Consider the following 15,350-nt stretch of genomic DNA (forward strand, 5'->3'; position numbering starts at 1 on the left):
TCCCTCCATTAATTATGAAGCAATGAGCTTGAACAGATATATGTCTAAACATGTAGGTGAGAGAAATCCCTCTGGTGTTCGTTTATAAATCTGTAATAATGGGGAAACCCAGGACAATCTCCCCTTCCCCATGTAACGTGATGAATCACAATGCTTCATTAATTTTTATTTAGAATAAAAGTCAATTGCAAACCAGGAGATAAGCCAGGAGAGTGTTAGCAGGAATGTATTAACATGAATGTGAGCACTATGCAGAGGAAACCCTCATCAATGATTTTTCCTCTTAAAGCAAAAAAAAAATGTTACGGTAGATTCCTCACTAACAGAATGATGAACAGCATTACTAGCAGTAGAATTTAAATGCACGAAGTATGCCTGAGAGGGGAGTCGTTCACCGAAAAGGCTGAAAGCCATTGGAGTATACTGAGGTTTTAATAATTCTTGTATCACATCCAATAACTGCTCTGAAGTAGGAATAACTTTCCAGATTTAAAAGATGGCATGGGCCTTCATTTCTTTTTTCTTCTTTTACCATAGGCCATTTTAAAAACCATTTAACAAAGCCTCACATGTAAGATCCTGAAATGAAGTGACCAAAATAAAGCATGGGAGGCCAATTTATATTGTATAAAAGCTCTTGAAAAGAAACAAAAATATGCATTGTAAATCAGAACAGCGTGTGCCAGCTACTGTCAAAACACCACAAGTATAATGGAAGTTCATCAAGTTTTGATTGCATCTGACTCCACAAAATTGAGCTAGTTAATGCAAAACATAGGCTGTTACAAAGTTAAACTCTTACTTTATGTACTTATCAAATCTGTTAACAGCATCACTAGATGAATTTAATGATGCAGCTGTATTTAGCAGAAGAGTCAAAAGATTATCCATCTTTCGTGTTGGGAACAGTAACTTTTTGATGCGATGTTTTAGTATAAAGGGCAACTCTTCGGTCCGTGCGGCAGTGGGTTTGCAGGTACCGACCGCGTTCTCGCCTGCACCGGGATGAACAGCTGAGGATGTGCCGGGGAACGCGCCTTGGGATGAAGGTTTGTTTGCTCCAACCCGTATGAGAAACTGAAGTTGTTACAAACATCTTGCCGGTAAAACAGCTGTGTGTTTGGTTGGGTTTTTTAGGAGAGCTGAATAACGGATTCAGCCAGAATTTCTTAGTAGGGTAATATGGTCTTACTAAAGTATTAAAAAAAAAAAAAAGGCCACCATGCAAACACCCTCAGATTTGCTTATTCCTTTAAGGGGTTAGTTTGAGCTTCCATTGAAGCAGATACACTTTCCGCAGATTGACTTAAATGCTGATTGGTAATAAAGAAGAAAAGCCATAATCTTCTTCTTTAGGGTCATTTAAAGCTGAAATATGACTAATTACCACAATTGAACTTGTGAAATCCCTTGCATTTGTTAATAGACTTACTGTGTTAATGTCTCTATGAATGGATGTAAAATCCCAACCAAAAAAAAAAAAACCAAAACCACCAACCACAAACCCTTGCATACTTTTAAGACGTAAATACGATCTTTTGTTTTCCCTCACAAACAAATAAAAGTGCATGAAATACCACTTTGCACTATGTAGCAGTAATTTATAAGAAGAGTTTACTTTTTTTTTTGGTGGCGTTTCTACAAAAACTTAAAGCAATTGAAATAGTATCTTTTAAAAAAAATCTGTTCTACAGAAATCTGAAAGTTCTGTGATAAGAATGAGATTCCATTACGCAGCAGGGAAATTAACTATGAATTCCTGATTACAGCAATACCTGGTGTTGCTGTTATTAGTAGTGTTAGCTGTTGCTTAGCAGAAGTATGTCCAAGTAGAAAATGTAAAAATCCCTCTATATTCTGCAGTTGTACTGTAAGGCGGAACAGAGAAGGAAAGAAATACAAAGCACTGAAATAAAGAAACTGAGACTCTACCCTCAGCAGCTTCAATGAACTTTGTCAGCACCGCACACTTTTAAAAGAATAGAAGACATTTTTTTCTGTTCCTTTTTTTGTTAATCATCTTCAATTTGTTCCAAATTCTGAGTCACTTTCATAAATCTGTTTTTAATGACTTGTATCCAGTCAGTGAGTTCCAGAACAAATACATCCAGTCCATTGGTTTTGCAGTTGCAGAATTTCTCACCAATCACATCTAGTGCAACTCAGGCATCCTCTATATTCTTTTTTCTTAGAATTTAACAATTAATATTTCAAAGCGTAACCATTGGCTTTAGAGGTATACGCTGTTAAAATAAAAAAGTAGCAGATGGCGAGGGAGATGGGACAAAACCCGAAACAGGAATTTTGCTGCCGTTGTGAAGATGCGGAGCCTTTCCTGGTGCAGACTGCGGTGCCGTCCGCAACGCGGGGAAATGCTCCGAGTCGCGAGGGGTCTGGTCCTGCCCTGGCTAATTCCACACACCCGCATTGTCCGCTGCAGTAACTTGGTTCTTTGTCGTTTCTTTTTTTTTCTACATCAGCATCCAAGCACCAGTGATGTGCCAAGGGAGGAGTCCCCAAATAAGTCCCGTTGTGGGACTGAAGGGTCTGGTCCAGCGCAGGAACGAGGAGCTGGGGAGGGGGCCGGGGACCAGAAACATTTCTTTAAGCAGTGATGCTGGTTTGTGCCTCTGTGAAGTTGATATGAAACTACAGGCTAATATTCCTTTCTTTAGCAGAGGATTTGACAGGTTGAGGTTGTTGAGCTTATTTTCTGCCTGTCAAGCACAGACAACTTGTGTCAGGGGAGGATTCTTGCTGCACCAAAACTGCGTTGTTGTAGGTTTGCTCTCCAATTTGGAAGGATGTTTTTACCCAGACTAGTGCAGAGACTGATTTTGCAAAGAAACTTTCTATGGAAAGACTCTGGCTGGAGTGTTTTGTGACCTCTTTACGTTCTTTCCCTCTCTCCTGGCCATTTGCCTGAGACGCAGTTTAGTGCCATTTTCACATTCTGCACTGAATTTATGAATGACATATTTGCAAATTAATCCCGACAGCTCTAGAGCAGAGTTCCTGCCACACTGAAAATTCATGTGGCATCCAAGTATTAATGGAAGTTTGATTTCTTGTATAGCAGTTTGTTGATGTGTGATACTGTTCGGTATGTGGGATGTAGTTTTTCAAACTTTGGAGCCTGAAATTAGCTCTACACTTATTATACCACTTCAATATAATTCATGTAGAATTCGTCTGTTTGCATGCCAGTTGGAATCTACTGGAATTTGTTATTTTCCATCCACTTCTGTAACAGTTTCACATTGTTTACAGAGAGAACATGCGCTTTTATATAGAGCACTTGCTTTCATACAGTTTTACTGCATTATTTTACTCAATTTGTGAAGAATTTCAGCACCATGCAGTGCGCAGCATTAGAACGCATAAAATGACTGAAAATAAAACCTATTTTTGGCTGATATAATGGAATATTCACCATCAGAAGTATTAAACAGCATTTAAAAGCTGTGGGTGAGATGTAATGAATGAGTCGCATTGTATAAAAGCACATTATTCAGCCTATTGATTATAAGGACTTTAATCCAGATCTTGCAAGGGAAAAAGTGGCTTTTTAAATCTTGCTCCAAACGAGCTGTGGAGTAATCTTCGTTACTAAACTGAGGCCTAAGGAGAAACATTGCCAAGTACTGACATTGATCCATTAGAACTTAAGACATTCCAGAGTCTACGCTGAGTGAATTACGTGATTTGGGACGTAAGAGGCACATGAACACAGATTGTGGCACTGGGGAGACTCTAAGCGAGGTGACTTGCCTCAGACTTTCTGGATCGTGTGCTCTCTTCAATAAACGTTGAGGTTTTCTTGTCTGTTCTCAGTTTTCCCATTGTCACTATATGGGCTTCATCGCACAACAAAGAAATCTCGTCCCGTTGAAGTGCTTTAATGATGGTTGAGTCATGGCTTTACTGAATTCCAGCCCCTTGTTGCTGCTTGAAGATTCTTGGCCTGTTGTAAGCGATATTCTCAGATGAACGTCAGCTAACGTGACACTGACACTCATGCCTTGTTTTTTACTTTAATATATTGCTTTTTAAAAAATATACAGGATAGGAAGGAGTGTTTACTGTTCCATGTCATGAGAATACTACTCATTCTGTCTGACATAAAGTAGGAAATACTGTTTATATTGCTGCTTCAGTGAGCCAGGAAAAAATGCACAAATATGTCATGACCATACAGCAGAAAATGCTTGTATACTGTTTTAATAGTCAAGGCTCTATATGACTTAATAACAAGGGCAGCCATTATTCTAAGAACTCAAACTTAGGCTTAATTTTGGGGAACATTTGGAGATAAAGATCAAATTCTGGGAATGTGGTCTGCGCTTGAAAAATGTTTTGAAATCTTTGTCAACCATCTAGACAAAGCGAAGAAAGCTTCTCGGTTCTTTTTGACTTCATCACACAAGATGGATTGAGTTTTAATGTTCATATAGGTTGTTATCACATGGGGTTTTTAGCTAGTATAAATCTAGCATAAATCCAGGCTGCTGTGGGGGTCTTGTAGTTCTGTTTCTGTACTATGTGAATGTTCATGTTTTGCATGTTGAGCTAGCTCGGGGAACCGGTCCAGCTAAAACCCAGCCTTGCCAAAAAACATCGACTGCATGAATGTGAAGCCGTGGAAGCGAGGAGACAGGGCCACTGGTTTGGACAGCAATGTGCCATATGTCAAATTAAAGTGGTCACTTAACCGTGACTTAGGAAATCATCGCTATGTCAGCTCTGTGTGCCGGGGACGCCCCGGGAGCGCGGCGTTGGAGCTGGCGAAGCGCTGGGAGCCAAGAGGTGGGAACCAGGAACGGCTCTGCATGGCAGCCTGACACGGAATTAATAGTCTGATGGGTACAATTAGCTCACTTTTCATGAATTCACGCTCAAAACGTACCTTTACCTTTGAAAGTTACGGTGGCTATATGGTGACAGATACTGGTTTTCTTGCATCTGTCGCCATATAGTCACCGTAACTTTCACAGGTTTTCTTGCTGCAGATCTCCCATCTCAACTACTTCTTTGTTTTGCAACTGGGTTTTTTTCCATAAATGTTTTACTGCAAATATAAAGAATTCATTCATAATTAAATGGCGTGTTTCCATGGCTGCATATTTTGTTATGTATGTGCTACCTACCTCTGAACCCACAGGTATTTCTTATAAATACCCCTTTGCTATTTGGAACAAATTACTGTAAGTTATGTCATTCACTCAACCATGTAATTTTGGTAACTACCAAACTTAAGAAATTAATCTGCTTGTTTTGAGTGAATAATATAACAGACAAACACACTAGGGGAAAAAAAAAAATTTCCACCTATTGGCTGAAGGTGAATTTTCTTAATTCTGTAATTGGTTTCTCTATGCATTTTTTTGTCTTACGTTAGCAATAAATCTGACTGTAATTGTTCTAATGCAGAGTTTTATTTTTGTGTGTGTGTTGTTTTTCTTCCTGAGAACTTGCAGTTACTTTGGGATGAAACTGTATTTTCAGTGACTGATGAGTAGAGGAAAGTGATACTGAATTTTCTAGCAGATGACCCTTTAATAAGACGTATTTAATTGGATAAGACTTGCAACAAATATTGGGCATCTGTTAGGTAACAGAAATAATGAAGAGAAACAGCAACAGGAAAAAACTTAAATTAACAAAACCTCTTCAGTTTCTTGATATAATGCTATAGGACTGTAATGTTCATGTATGAATACCTATTTTGTGTTCAGGAAAATAAAGCTAGCATATTAGAGATAATGTAGAATAAATTACCGGATCTGAGTCTTAATAGTAATTACAATCCAGCGCCAAATGGTTATCGTGTATATGGCCTGTGGATCTTCTAACTAAAGATACTACATATTGCACTACAAATACAATTAATACGATGAATTCTGACAATTTCATTATATCCAGATGATTTGGTTTGGCGTCAGCAAGGACTAAATAATGCCTTTCAAGAGTTTTTTGTGCCTTTGGGGAACGAAATTAATATCTTTCAGTTTTATGCAGTCATTTTAGCTCAGTATACCATAGAACAGCCTACAGAATTGATTAATCGTGCAAACAAAAATGAGCTAATTGTTGCAGTTTGAAGCGCATTTATATAGCAAATTTAACTGTTACAGAGATTATCATTAAGCAATACAAGGTGAGTTTTTCTGACAAGATTTAAGAAGTTTCATGATTATCTTTTGATGTATCACAGAATGTAGACCTTCCCCATGCTGGAACTAGAAAGAGCAAATGAGACTGGGCTGAAGAGATGGAAACACATCTGAGCTCATGTTTCTGTGGATCAGTACAACGATTTTCTTCGTACTTAAATTTATGTAATACTGTACCAGGCATATACATTAAATGGCGCGTAAATGCTGTAATAATATTTATTCGTGAAATTAGATCTTTAATCCTTTAAAATGAAGTTCTTTGTTTTCTTTTAAAAATAAATAGGCAAGGCATGAGTATTTTGCTTTAATGTATCTGAAGCCCCATTACCCTATTCTGGAATCAAGTTATTTGAAAGTTAATGTCAAAGGATTCTATCATCTTTTTTGTGACTTTCACATATGCGAGTAAATGTAGAATTGTATGGTTATCTGTGTTGCCTTAGTAATTGGAAATTAATTGTCTTATCAGGATTGTGTCCAAACAAGTATCGCAGGAAGTTTATTTCTCGTAGTTTAGTGCTTGGGATGTGGCTCTGTTCGTATGTCACAGTTTGTTCAGTGTCATCCTGGCCTCACTTCTTCCCATCTTGAAGAAAAATAAACACCATCTTTTGGCAATAATGGAATTAGTGTGTGGATTGTGTTTGCTGGCAAGTGAGGTTCATTAATTTTGTGAGCACGTTATAAGGTTTCTCAAACACAACTGAAAACCTGGACTTAAATTCAAATTATACTAAAATACTTAATGTTCAGCTCTTGGCATTTGGATCTGGCATTTCACTTGTTATATTTGTGTCCATACAAATTGTACTCTAAGAAGGAAATGTTTTGGTTTACAGCCACCGGTGGCTTGACATCATTAAATTATGAAGTGCTGAGAAAAACAAGCTATAGTATTAGCACTAAAATATTCTAAAATATTTCTTAAAACCTCACAGTAAAACCTTAGAGCTGCACTAGCATGTTTCCGCATTTCATCAGTTTTGTGCTTCGAGCGGTGAAGGGATGCGGACATCGCTGTGCGACGTGGCGCGGGCTGCGTTAAATTGACTGTGCGGGTGATTTAACGTGAGATGAAAGATTAAGAAATTTCATAAGGCTTTCCGACGTTTGTCTGCGGTGCATTAGGCCCCTCATGCCCGAACAATCTGGTTTTTGGCTGGGCTGGCAGTGAGGAGCAGCTCTGACCATGTCAGCATCCTGGGCTGGGACCATCCTGCTGGACCTGGGCTGGGGACATGGAGACAGAAGCAGCAGAACGTGGCGTGTGATGGGGACAGGGCTTGTAAGAGCAAAGCCATTGCAGCTGCTCCTAGATTTAGCCAAGGTCTTACTCGGTGAGGACTTCTTTTCATGCTAGACGACGTGACTGGGATTCATTGCGACCGTGTCTTGCTGCATTGGTGGTGGCGCTTACCGTGATTTTCCAAAAGCTCTTTGCTTTCTGTTGGCATCCAGGATTCCAGCTGTGTTACTAAACAAAATAAACCCCAACAGCTGCATTCTGGGGCTCGCTTTCATCTTGTATCCCATCATTTTATGCAGCCTTAAAATACGTACAGCCTGCGCTGCTTTGTACCGCTCGCTCTATTTATGCATTAGGTAACGTATCAAACTGACGGCAGCTGCTTTGTTTAAGACATGCTATTTCTGCGATTAGGGCAATGCTAAGTTGGTAGAAAAATCTGAAGAACTAGTGTTCAGTGCTCAAAAGAAACATTTCTGGGCTTTCACATTGTGTTAGTTCTTTTAATTGAAAGAGCCGCGCTGTTCCTGGCTGATGCGCTTGTACACAGCTCCAAAGCAGATCATAGCGGGCGCCCCGAGGGGCTTTGTCACTGCCGGACAACATGTCAGGATCAGCAGATTTTTAAAATAAAATGAATTCAAACTATAGAAGTGATAGAAAAAGGTCTGTGGTTGTGGGTCATCTTTTTTGCTGTTGCAAGTTCTTAAAATAGCTATTTCAGCACCAATTTTGATAGATGACTTCTGGGTTACGAAATGGGACACCTCAAAGGAGAGAGATTAATAGCTCTGTGAAATTTTAGCAAGGTCTCTCCATCTTTTAAAAAGTACATAATTAATAAGTAGATTGAAACAGTGTTGAATACTTTATATTACATTAAAAACTTTTATATTTTGAAACCCTTCCTCAGTTTTGCAAACCTTGTGATACCATTTTAGCGGAAAAAGATATCGTGTACCCTCTTTTCCCTGCAGTGGGAGGCAGAAATGACAAACTTGGTGTAGTGTATGTCTGAATATAGTATTCAGGTACCTCTGAATATATTACGTGGGGTATTTCACAAAGTCCAAACTGTTTTAAAAATGTGTTACTTATATAGCTGTAGGTATATATTTATAATTTTATGCCACTGTACCACCACAGGTTCTTTGGGTAAAGGAAGAAGTCTGTGCGTTCCCTGCCCTGCACACGTTCTGTATTTGCACACAGCTGCAGGTCTCACAAAGCTACTTACCCCCAGCATCCATTTCGTACTTAGTGTAAGGGAGTTAATGACCTGAGGAGTTAAAGCTGTCCAGACGATCTGTGTAATCCCTTCACACAAATAAGATATTATTACAGTTAACCTTTACTTTCCCTTAATTTTAAAAAAATATATAATAGAGATCTTATTTCTGTCCTTCCCTCTGCTTATTTAGCCTAATTGAACCTGACACAATTGGAAAAGAAAATCTGTGCAGCAAGGTCAGGTGTGTGAACCTGAGGATGCGCAAACCAGTTATTGAGTGGCAGACTTGGAGCTTCGAAGTAGGAATCGGCCCTAATTTGTCAATATTGATTTCATGTAGTCCGTAGACTTTGGCTTCAAGGTAGGTTTTGGGCGCGGCTTGGAGAAGGTGGGTGAGGTTTGTAGGAATTGCAATGAGAATAAAGATAATCCGTGCAGATCAGCGCTGTACAGGTGCTGGGTGAGCCCGTGGGTTACAGAAGAGCTGGAAGAAGCTTAGTGACAGGTTAAGGTGATGGGGAGGGACGGTTGTTTTTCTTATTGCCCGTGTTATCCTGGAACAGGCTGTATCTCGCGGGGGCTGTAGCCTGTTCTGGTGAGAAGGGGGTTGTAAATGCCAAGTGGAAGGATTGCATTTAGCAGGTAGTGTTAGCCTGGCTACTCTGTTGAGATAAAACTCTCTTCTAAATGGGGTGAAACATTGGCAAAAAAACCCTAGCTGATGTGTTATATATGTTGAAAAAGTTAGGGTAATGTAATTTTAAAAAATTCCCCGTGCAGTCGGTATGCTAGTAACATTCAAAGGTAGCACTTCTTCTGAGTTTTGTTTGGTTTCTAATCTACAGCCTTGTTTATATTGAATATAAAAGGGATTTTCATATTTTTTTATGAGTTATAATGTATTCAGAAAATGAAAAAGATAAGTATTGTTAAATCCTGTTTCTTCGTTGTTACTCTTCTTGCTCTGGAAATATTCCCGGTGCCTGATTTTAATCTATTCCTTAAAAATTTATTTAAACAGTACCACTTATTTAAATAACAACTGTAGTTGCTATTTAAACGATTTGTCTATTTTGAAGTAGTACCCTATTTCTGTTTAATTGCAATATTTAATTTTAGGATGAACTGATGCGTGCCATGTGACAAATTCATTCATTGCTTGGTGTCGTGCAGCAAACACAAGTCAGCCAGTGATATGGGCCCCCGGGGAAGTTCTGTGGCCTCACCGAAAATGCAAAGCATGTGAAACAGCAACATCAAAATTACACAGTGCCCCAAGCTACTGTAGAGGCCCTGGAAGTTCTCTAGTGTACACAGAGAGTGATTTTGTGCTTATTGTCCTTCTGTTGTAACTCCATAGTCCAGAATCAACTCTTGGTCAAAACCCAGCAACAAATACTGAGTGTACCTAATTTCCCCATTGCTGCCAACCAGACCCCTTCTGCCGCTTCCTTGGGAAGAACCGGTACGTGAAACCTAGAATTGAATTATGTAGGTGAGAATATGTACACCTGTTGTTGGGCAACTAATCATATCGTAACAGCGGAGCCACAGCTTTAAATTTTGTGTAGCTGGGAAGATAATACACGATTTTTACGGTGGTTAAGATTTTATAAATTCATTATTTGAGTTGGGAGAATAGTCTTGACCATTAGAAAAATGAGTCGAAGTTGACTTGAAAAAACCTCGTTAATTTCTGTATAGGTGATAATTGGCAGTTCAGTTACTGTCTTAGAAATTCTCTCCGCCCTTCAGGTTTGCAGCTGAATTCGTTGTACTGAATAAATAAATACTGTGATGTAGTAAAGATATTAAATTCTATTGGAAAGGTTCATCTAACCTGTTGTTTTTCTTCCACAAGTGGGAGTATAAATGTGCTTTTAAATATCTGTTGGACTTTTTGAATAATTCTAAATTGTCAAGTATATTACTTTTGTCTTGACGTTTTTGCCTCTAGTCCTTTGGGATGTCTGTGGCTGTAGAGCTCTTCAGACATGGCTAAATGATGGGGGGACTGGAGCTCAGCAACGGCTTGTCTCCTTTATAGATCATCTACTAGAGAAGATTATTTATTATTGTAATATTTCATTTCTGCCTCACCAGTCTGTGTCATATATGAAAGCTATTAGTAACTAGTTTTTAGCAGATAACTCTCGCCCAACAATATATCATTATAACCTTTGCACATCACATAATTTAGAAAACAGTTTGAAATTTATTTATGGCAGTGCCTTGTAACTCGAAGTGACTGATGACTATATATCTATATAATATTAATAACATGTTTTTCTCAGTACTGTGCACTGGCAGCGAAGTGTTGGACAGAATGAATTGCCCTCCATTATGTACCATAAATCCCACAAATCACGCAGTGCTTCTGCTTGTTTGCTTCGAGAACGCATTGCGTGCTCCTGACCACGTTCTTCCCTGTTTTCATGAGACCCATTCAGCGTTTTCTGCTCTCCGCAGCTTTGGGGGAAGACGGAGGGCGAGGGCCCATCCTGGCCGATGCACGTGCCAGCGGAGAGCTGCTCTGAGCCTGCGTTTGCCAGACAAAGCCAGGTCTGTTCTCTCCTCCCTCCCTGGGATGCTGAGAGATTATTTTATCTCCGGTGAGCCCAGAGCTGGGAAGGATGGAATCTCCCCGCCGTGTGATATATAGCACAGATCAAAATCACGCTGTCAAAACATGAAAATACCTCAATAATTTTCTTTTTAATTTTAACTGTCGGCCTTGAGATACAACTTGCACTTGAGCTACTCTGCATAATGTGTGCCAGCTCACTTCTGCTTACACTCTTCTTGAAATGTAAAGCAACAAATTTCCCGGCAGTCTCTGTGAAGAGTGCAATACAGCTTTCATTACAAGAAGGTGGTGAACGTAATGTGACTTCTTAACAGCTGCAATAGGTGCTGTGAAGCTCTTAACGTCTTCTCAAAACAAGCGAGAGGTTATTTTTCATCTCTATTCATTTAAAAAAATTTTATTTTAAGCAGATAACATTTTGTTTATACTTATCTGAACTAAGTAAATTTTTACATGAATTCTGTAACGCTGTATTGCTTTGTGAAATGAAGACGACTTTAAAAACTAATGCTAAAATACACTAATGGCTGGATTTGAAAATTAAAATTTGGATGATAGATTTTATGTATGGAAATATTGACTATTAACAAGAGATTTTAGTTCACCCTTATCCTTTTTCCTTTAGATTTATGATTCCATGAGAGTTGCCTCTTCCATTGTTTATTTCAAACTATTTGGTTCTCATTTGAGTGTTCTCGAAAGGTGCGACAGGTCCGATGCTTTTGAATTGCTTACCAAGGAACCAAGTTCTTTGGAGGCAGGTAATCCATTACAAACAGAAATGGGAAATAAAGGAAAATAGTGCACAGAGCAGCCAATTAGCGGACTGAACAGAAGAGTTTTAAGAAGTTCAGTAGTCAATGTGGAGGATTGAAGCTTTAATAAGTGACTTTTTTTGAAGTGTAGCTTAAAGTCCAAAAGGACAAACACTGTCTGCTTTACTTATTTTGACAGCTGAAGTGACGTTTCCATTGTAGTGTGATTAGCATCGTTTCCACAGAAGTTAGTAGCTAAAGTTCATGGAACGAAGAGTGGCACTAGTTTTCCCACGTATCTATCTTGATACTCATGATATATGAAATTAAAAACAAGGTCAACATTGTCTTTAGTTGAATGAATTCTTTAACGGGCTATGAGAGGCTGTTCAGCTCGGAGGTAGGATGGGATTACAGTATTTCATAAATGTTGCCCAAAATAGATGCCCAAATATGCAGAATTTTTTTAATGTACACTCTTGCTGAATAGAGGCAGAGCTGGAGCACCAGCCCAAGAGCCGAGTTTGAAAGGCAGGCGTCGGTAAAGCAGCTCAGTTCGACCACCTTTCCAGAGACATTTCTCAGATCTTTTGCATAGATTATTATGTTGTATTTTGCAACTGTGTGATCACTGCATACAAAAGTAATTAGTCAACTTCTTTGTTTTCTGAGGGATGTAACGAGATTATTTTTTTTTCGTGTGATTTACTCCTGCAAACATAAATCAGGCTATTGTCTTCAAGAGGGGAAGATTTGTAACCAAAAATACAATTTGGAAGCGAAACATTATTCAGCTGCAAGTAATATTAGTAGTAATTGCCGCTTAGTGATCTTTCAGTTGATAGAAACAAGCTATCGAAATGATAATTGTAGGATTCACTGGGATTTAGGTTGATTAACAAACTAGACATCCAAGTGGGCAGCACACATTGAGCCACAACTTTGGCTTATGTGGAGTCGGCAGAGCTTATCTGGAATCAGGGGAGCAAAGCCCATTTTGCTCCATTTGCCCGAAGAATAAACATGTGCCGTGTCAGAAATAGAACAGTTGGAAACAATTGCTGCATGGGATGAGGATGAAAAATAGCTGGAAAAAGATATAAGGATGATTAGACTTTGTAATTCCAGCCTGGAATTGTGATGGAACCGTCAGTGTTTGCTGGCAGTGACGTGAAGGTGAACTTGATAACGTCTTTCTCAGCTCTCTTCATGAGGTGAAATAAATCCATGTATATTTTAAATGGGAAAGAGAACCGTTGAAGATGCCTCGTGAAATGAACTGTTTAGAAAAACTGAGATAATTTAATTTGATTTCCACCAAAGTTGAGGAAATTCAGTGTTTGCAGTTGCCAATCAATTGAAATCTGTTTTATTCTTTGGAAGTGTCCTTTGAAATAGTGTATTTTTATGTATTTGAAATGCAAAATTTAAAGTGTTCAGGGAAAGTAGTATCTGTGAAGAAACTGTGAATTACTTCTGAATCTTTTCATTATAGTCTCCTGGCTCATTGCTTGATGGTATGATGTTTATTTCGAGATTTTCACATTCTCAAATCCAGATTGTTCTGTTTTGTTGAAATGTGGACCAGTTGTGAAATAGCTGAACTAAGCTTAACATTAAGAAAGTACCTGTAGTGAGGGTGAAAAGCTAAACCAGCTGCTGCTCAAAGTAAGCACACTCAAGCAAATTGGGCTTATTATGTGGTTTGGGGGACATGTGTGACCTGTTGCCATGTGACAACGTATAGCCTCAGCCACATGACAGAATTAAATTAAAATTGTAAAAAAGCTTTCCTTATCTCAGAAAGAAAAAGTCATTTCAGATCATTCATAAATTTTGAATGGGGATCACATTGTAATCGGGAGCTAATTTTCTTTTCCCATTATCTCCTGCCATTCCGTGATAGGAGAACACTTTGTTCTCCACGGCAGTCTTCGCTGAGAGCTTTGGGTTCTCACAGACGTAATTAACTACTGAAGACATCGGATCTTCGTAGACACCTTCACCAAGACGTGCAGGTGAACGAAGCTCATACCCAAGGACATATTTCATTCCAGCTTCACGTTCCTTGTTAATGCCCCGGCTCTCGTCTGAAAATACATCAACAGTTTTGTTATAGATGGGGATTTAGGTTCAGGAAATCTGCCTCTATAGAATTGTTCATCCCACACTATATTTTAGCACTATGGGCTGTCTTAAACATTAAAAAATTATCATCGTGTAAAGTCTTGATTTTGAAACGTACATGCTTATCTCCTCTTTAGTTATATTGTCTACTTCATATCTGCCTTTCTTGTGTCGTTATTTAACGTCAGGCTCTGCTTTCTTTCATTGGCTTACAGGTGAAATATATGACTCTAAGTTTTATCTCCTCTGTAATGAAAACTGCCGTTCTAACTGTTGCTTTCCCTTTTCTGACCAGTTTGCTGTTTCGTGGTTCACAAGAGGTGCCATGAGTTCGTCACCTTCTCCTGTCCTGGGGCTGACAAGGGCCCCGACACTGATGTGAGTACACAGACATTTAATGTGTTGCTTTTACACATATTCCTGTGTTATTACACCTGTGAGAATGAATTACGAACAATATCCATAGGCTCTTTCTGATAAATAATTGTAGTCCGAGGGGTTTAATGGACTGTAAGATCTGGTTTTGGTAAGAAAAGCAACAATAAACGTGTGACCAAGAACAATACTCCTCTGAATGTGACAACGCGGAGGTATTTACCCAAGCATGAAGTCAGCATTTTAGTTTTGTTTGCTTTATGTTGGATGTATTTGATATTAACAATTCTCAGGAAAGGCTGAGGTTTTCTCTGAGCTTGCTTTGTGTCCATCTGATCTCCAGGTAAGTGTTCAGAGCTGACTCAGGTCCTCGTCCTCTCTGCACACAAGGATCTATAGCACCAATTAAATGACAGATTAATCTTGAGCCAGCTGGTTTATAAGTTTTTGAAACAATTACATTTACACTTGAGCACCAGGCAGGATACGCCCCTCGTATTTTGCTCTGTCAATACTACTTTGGCCAACAACCAGTTTTTACTTTCAACACATCTGCCTACATGGCGAGACGTGTACAAGGATTTTGTGTCACCCTGCCGAAATAATAAACTAATCTTGTTTGTTCCCATGAAAATAACATTCCTTTGAGTTTTGCAAATTCCACTTTACAGTGAAGTAATTTAACATCTGCTTATGGGAACAATACATTCCGAGCGTTCTTTGTCTGAATGGCTCTGTTTTGTTTCTTATAACACATTCATGCTCTGGATTGGAGGCTATTATCTCCTTGGATGAAATGCACCAGAAGACTTTTCTTGCAAGATTTTAATGGGCTTCTTGTGAATTGTTTTAA

General features: G+C 38.9%; 1 protein-coding gene across 2 annotated transcripts in view; it reads left to right on the top strand.

Moving 5' to 3' along the window:
• The window catches only part of PRKCA (protein kinase C alpha), a 122,134-nt gene that overhangs the window by 38,061 nt on the left and 68,723 nt on the right, over positions 1–15,350 (top strand). For both annotated transcript variants that reach the window (XM_065647649.1, XM_065647650.1), the window contains exon 3: positions 14,418–14,500. In XM_065647649.1, coding sequence (XP_065503721.1) covers positions 14,418–14,500 — 83 coding nt within the window. The remainder of the gene's footprint in view (positions 1–14,417; positions 14,501–15,350) is intronic.

Source organism: Caloenas nicobarica, chromosome 18 (genome assembly GCF_036013445.1).
Source record: "Caloenas nicobarica isolate bCalNic1 chromosome 18, bCalNic1.hap1, whole genome shotgun sequence".
NCBI lineage: Eukaryota > Metazoa > Chordata > Aves > Columbiformes > Columbidae > Caloenas > Caloenas nicobarica.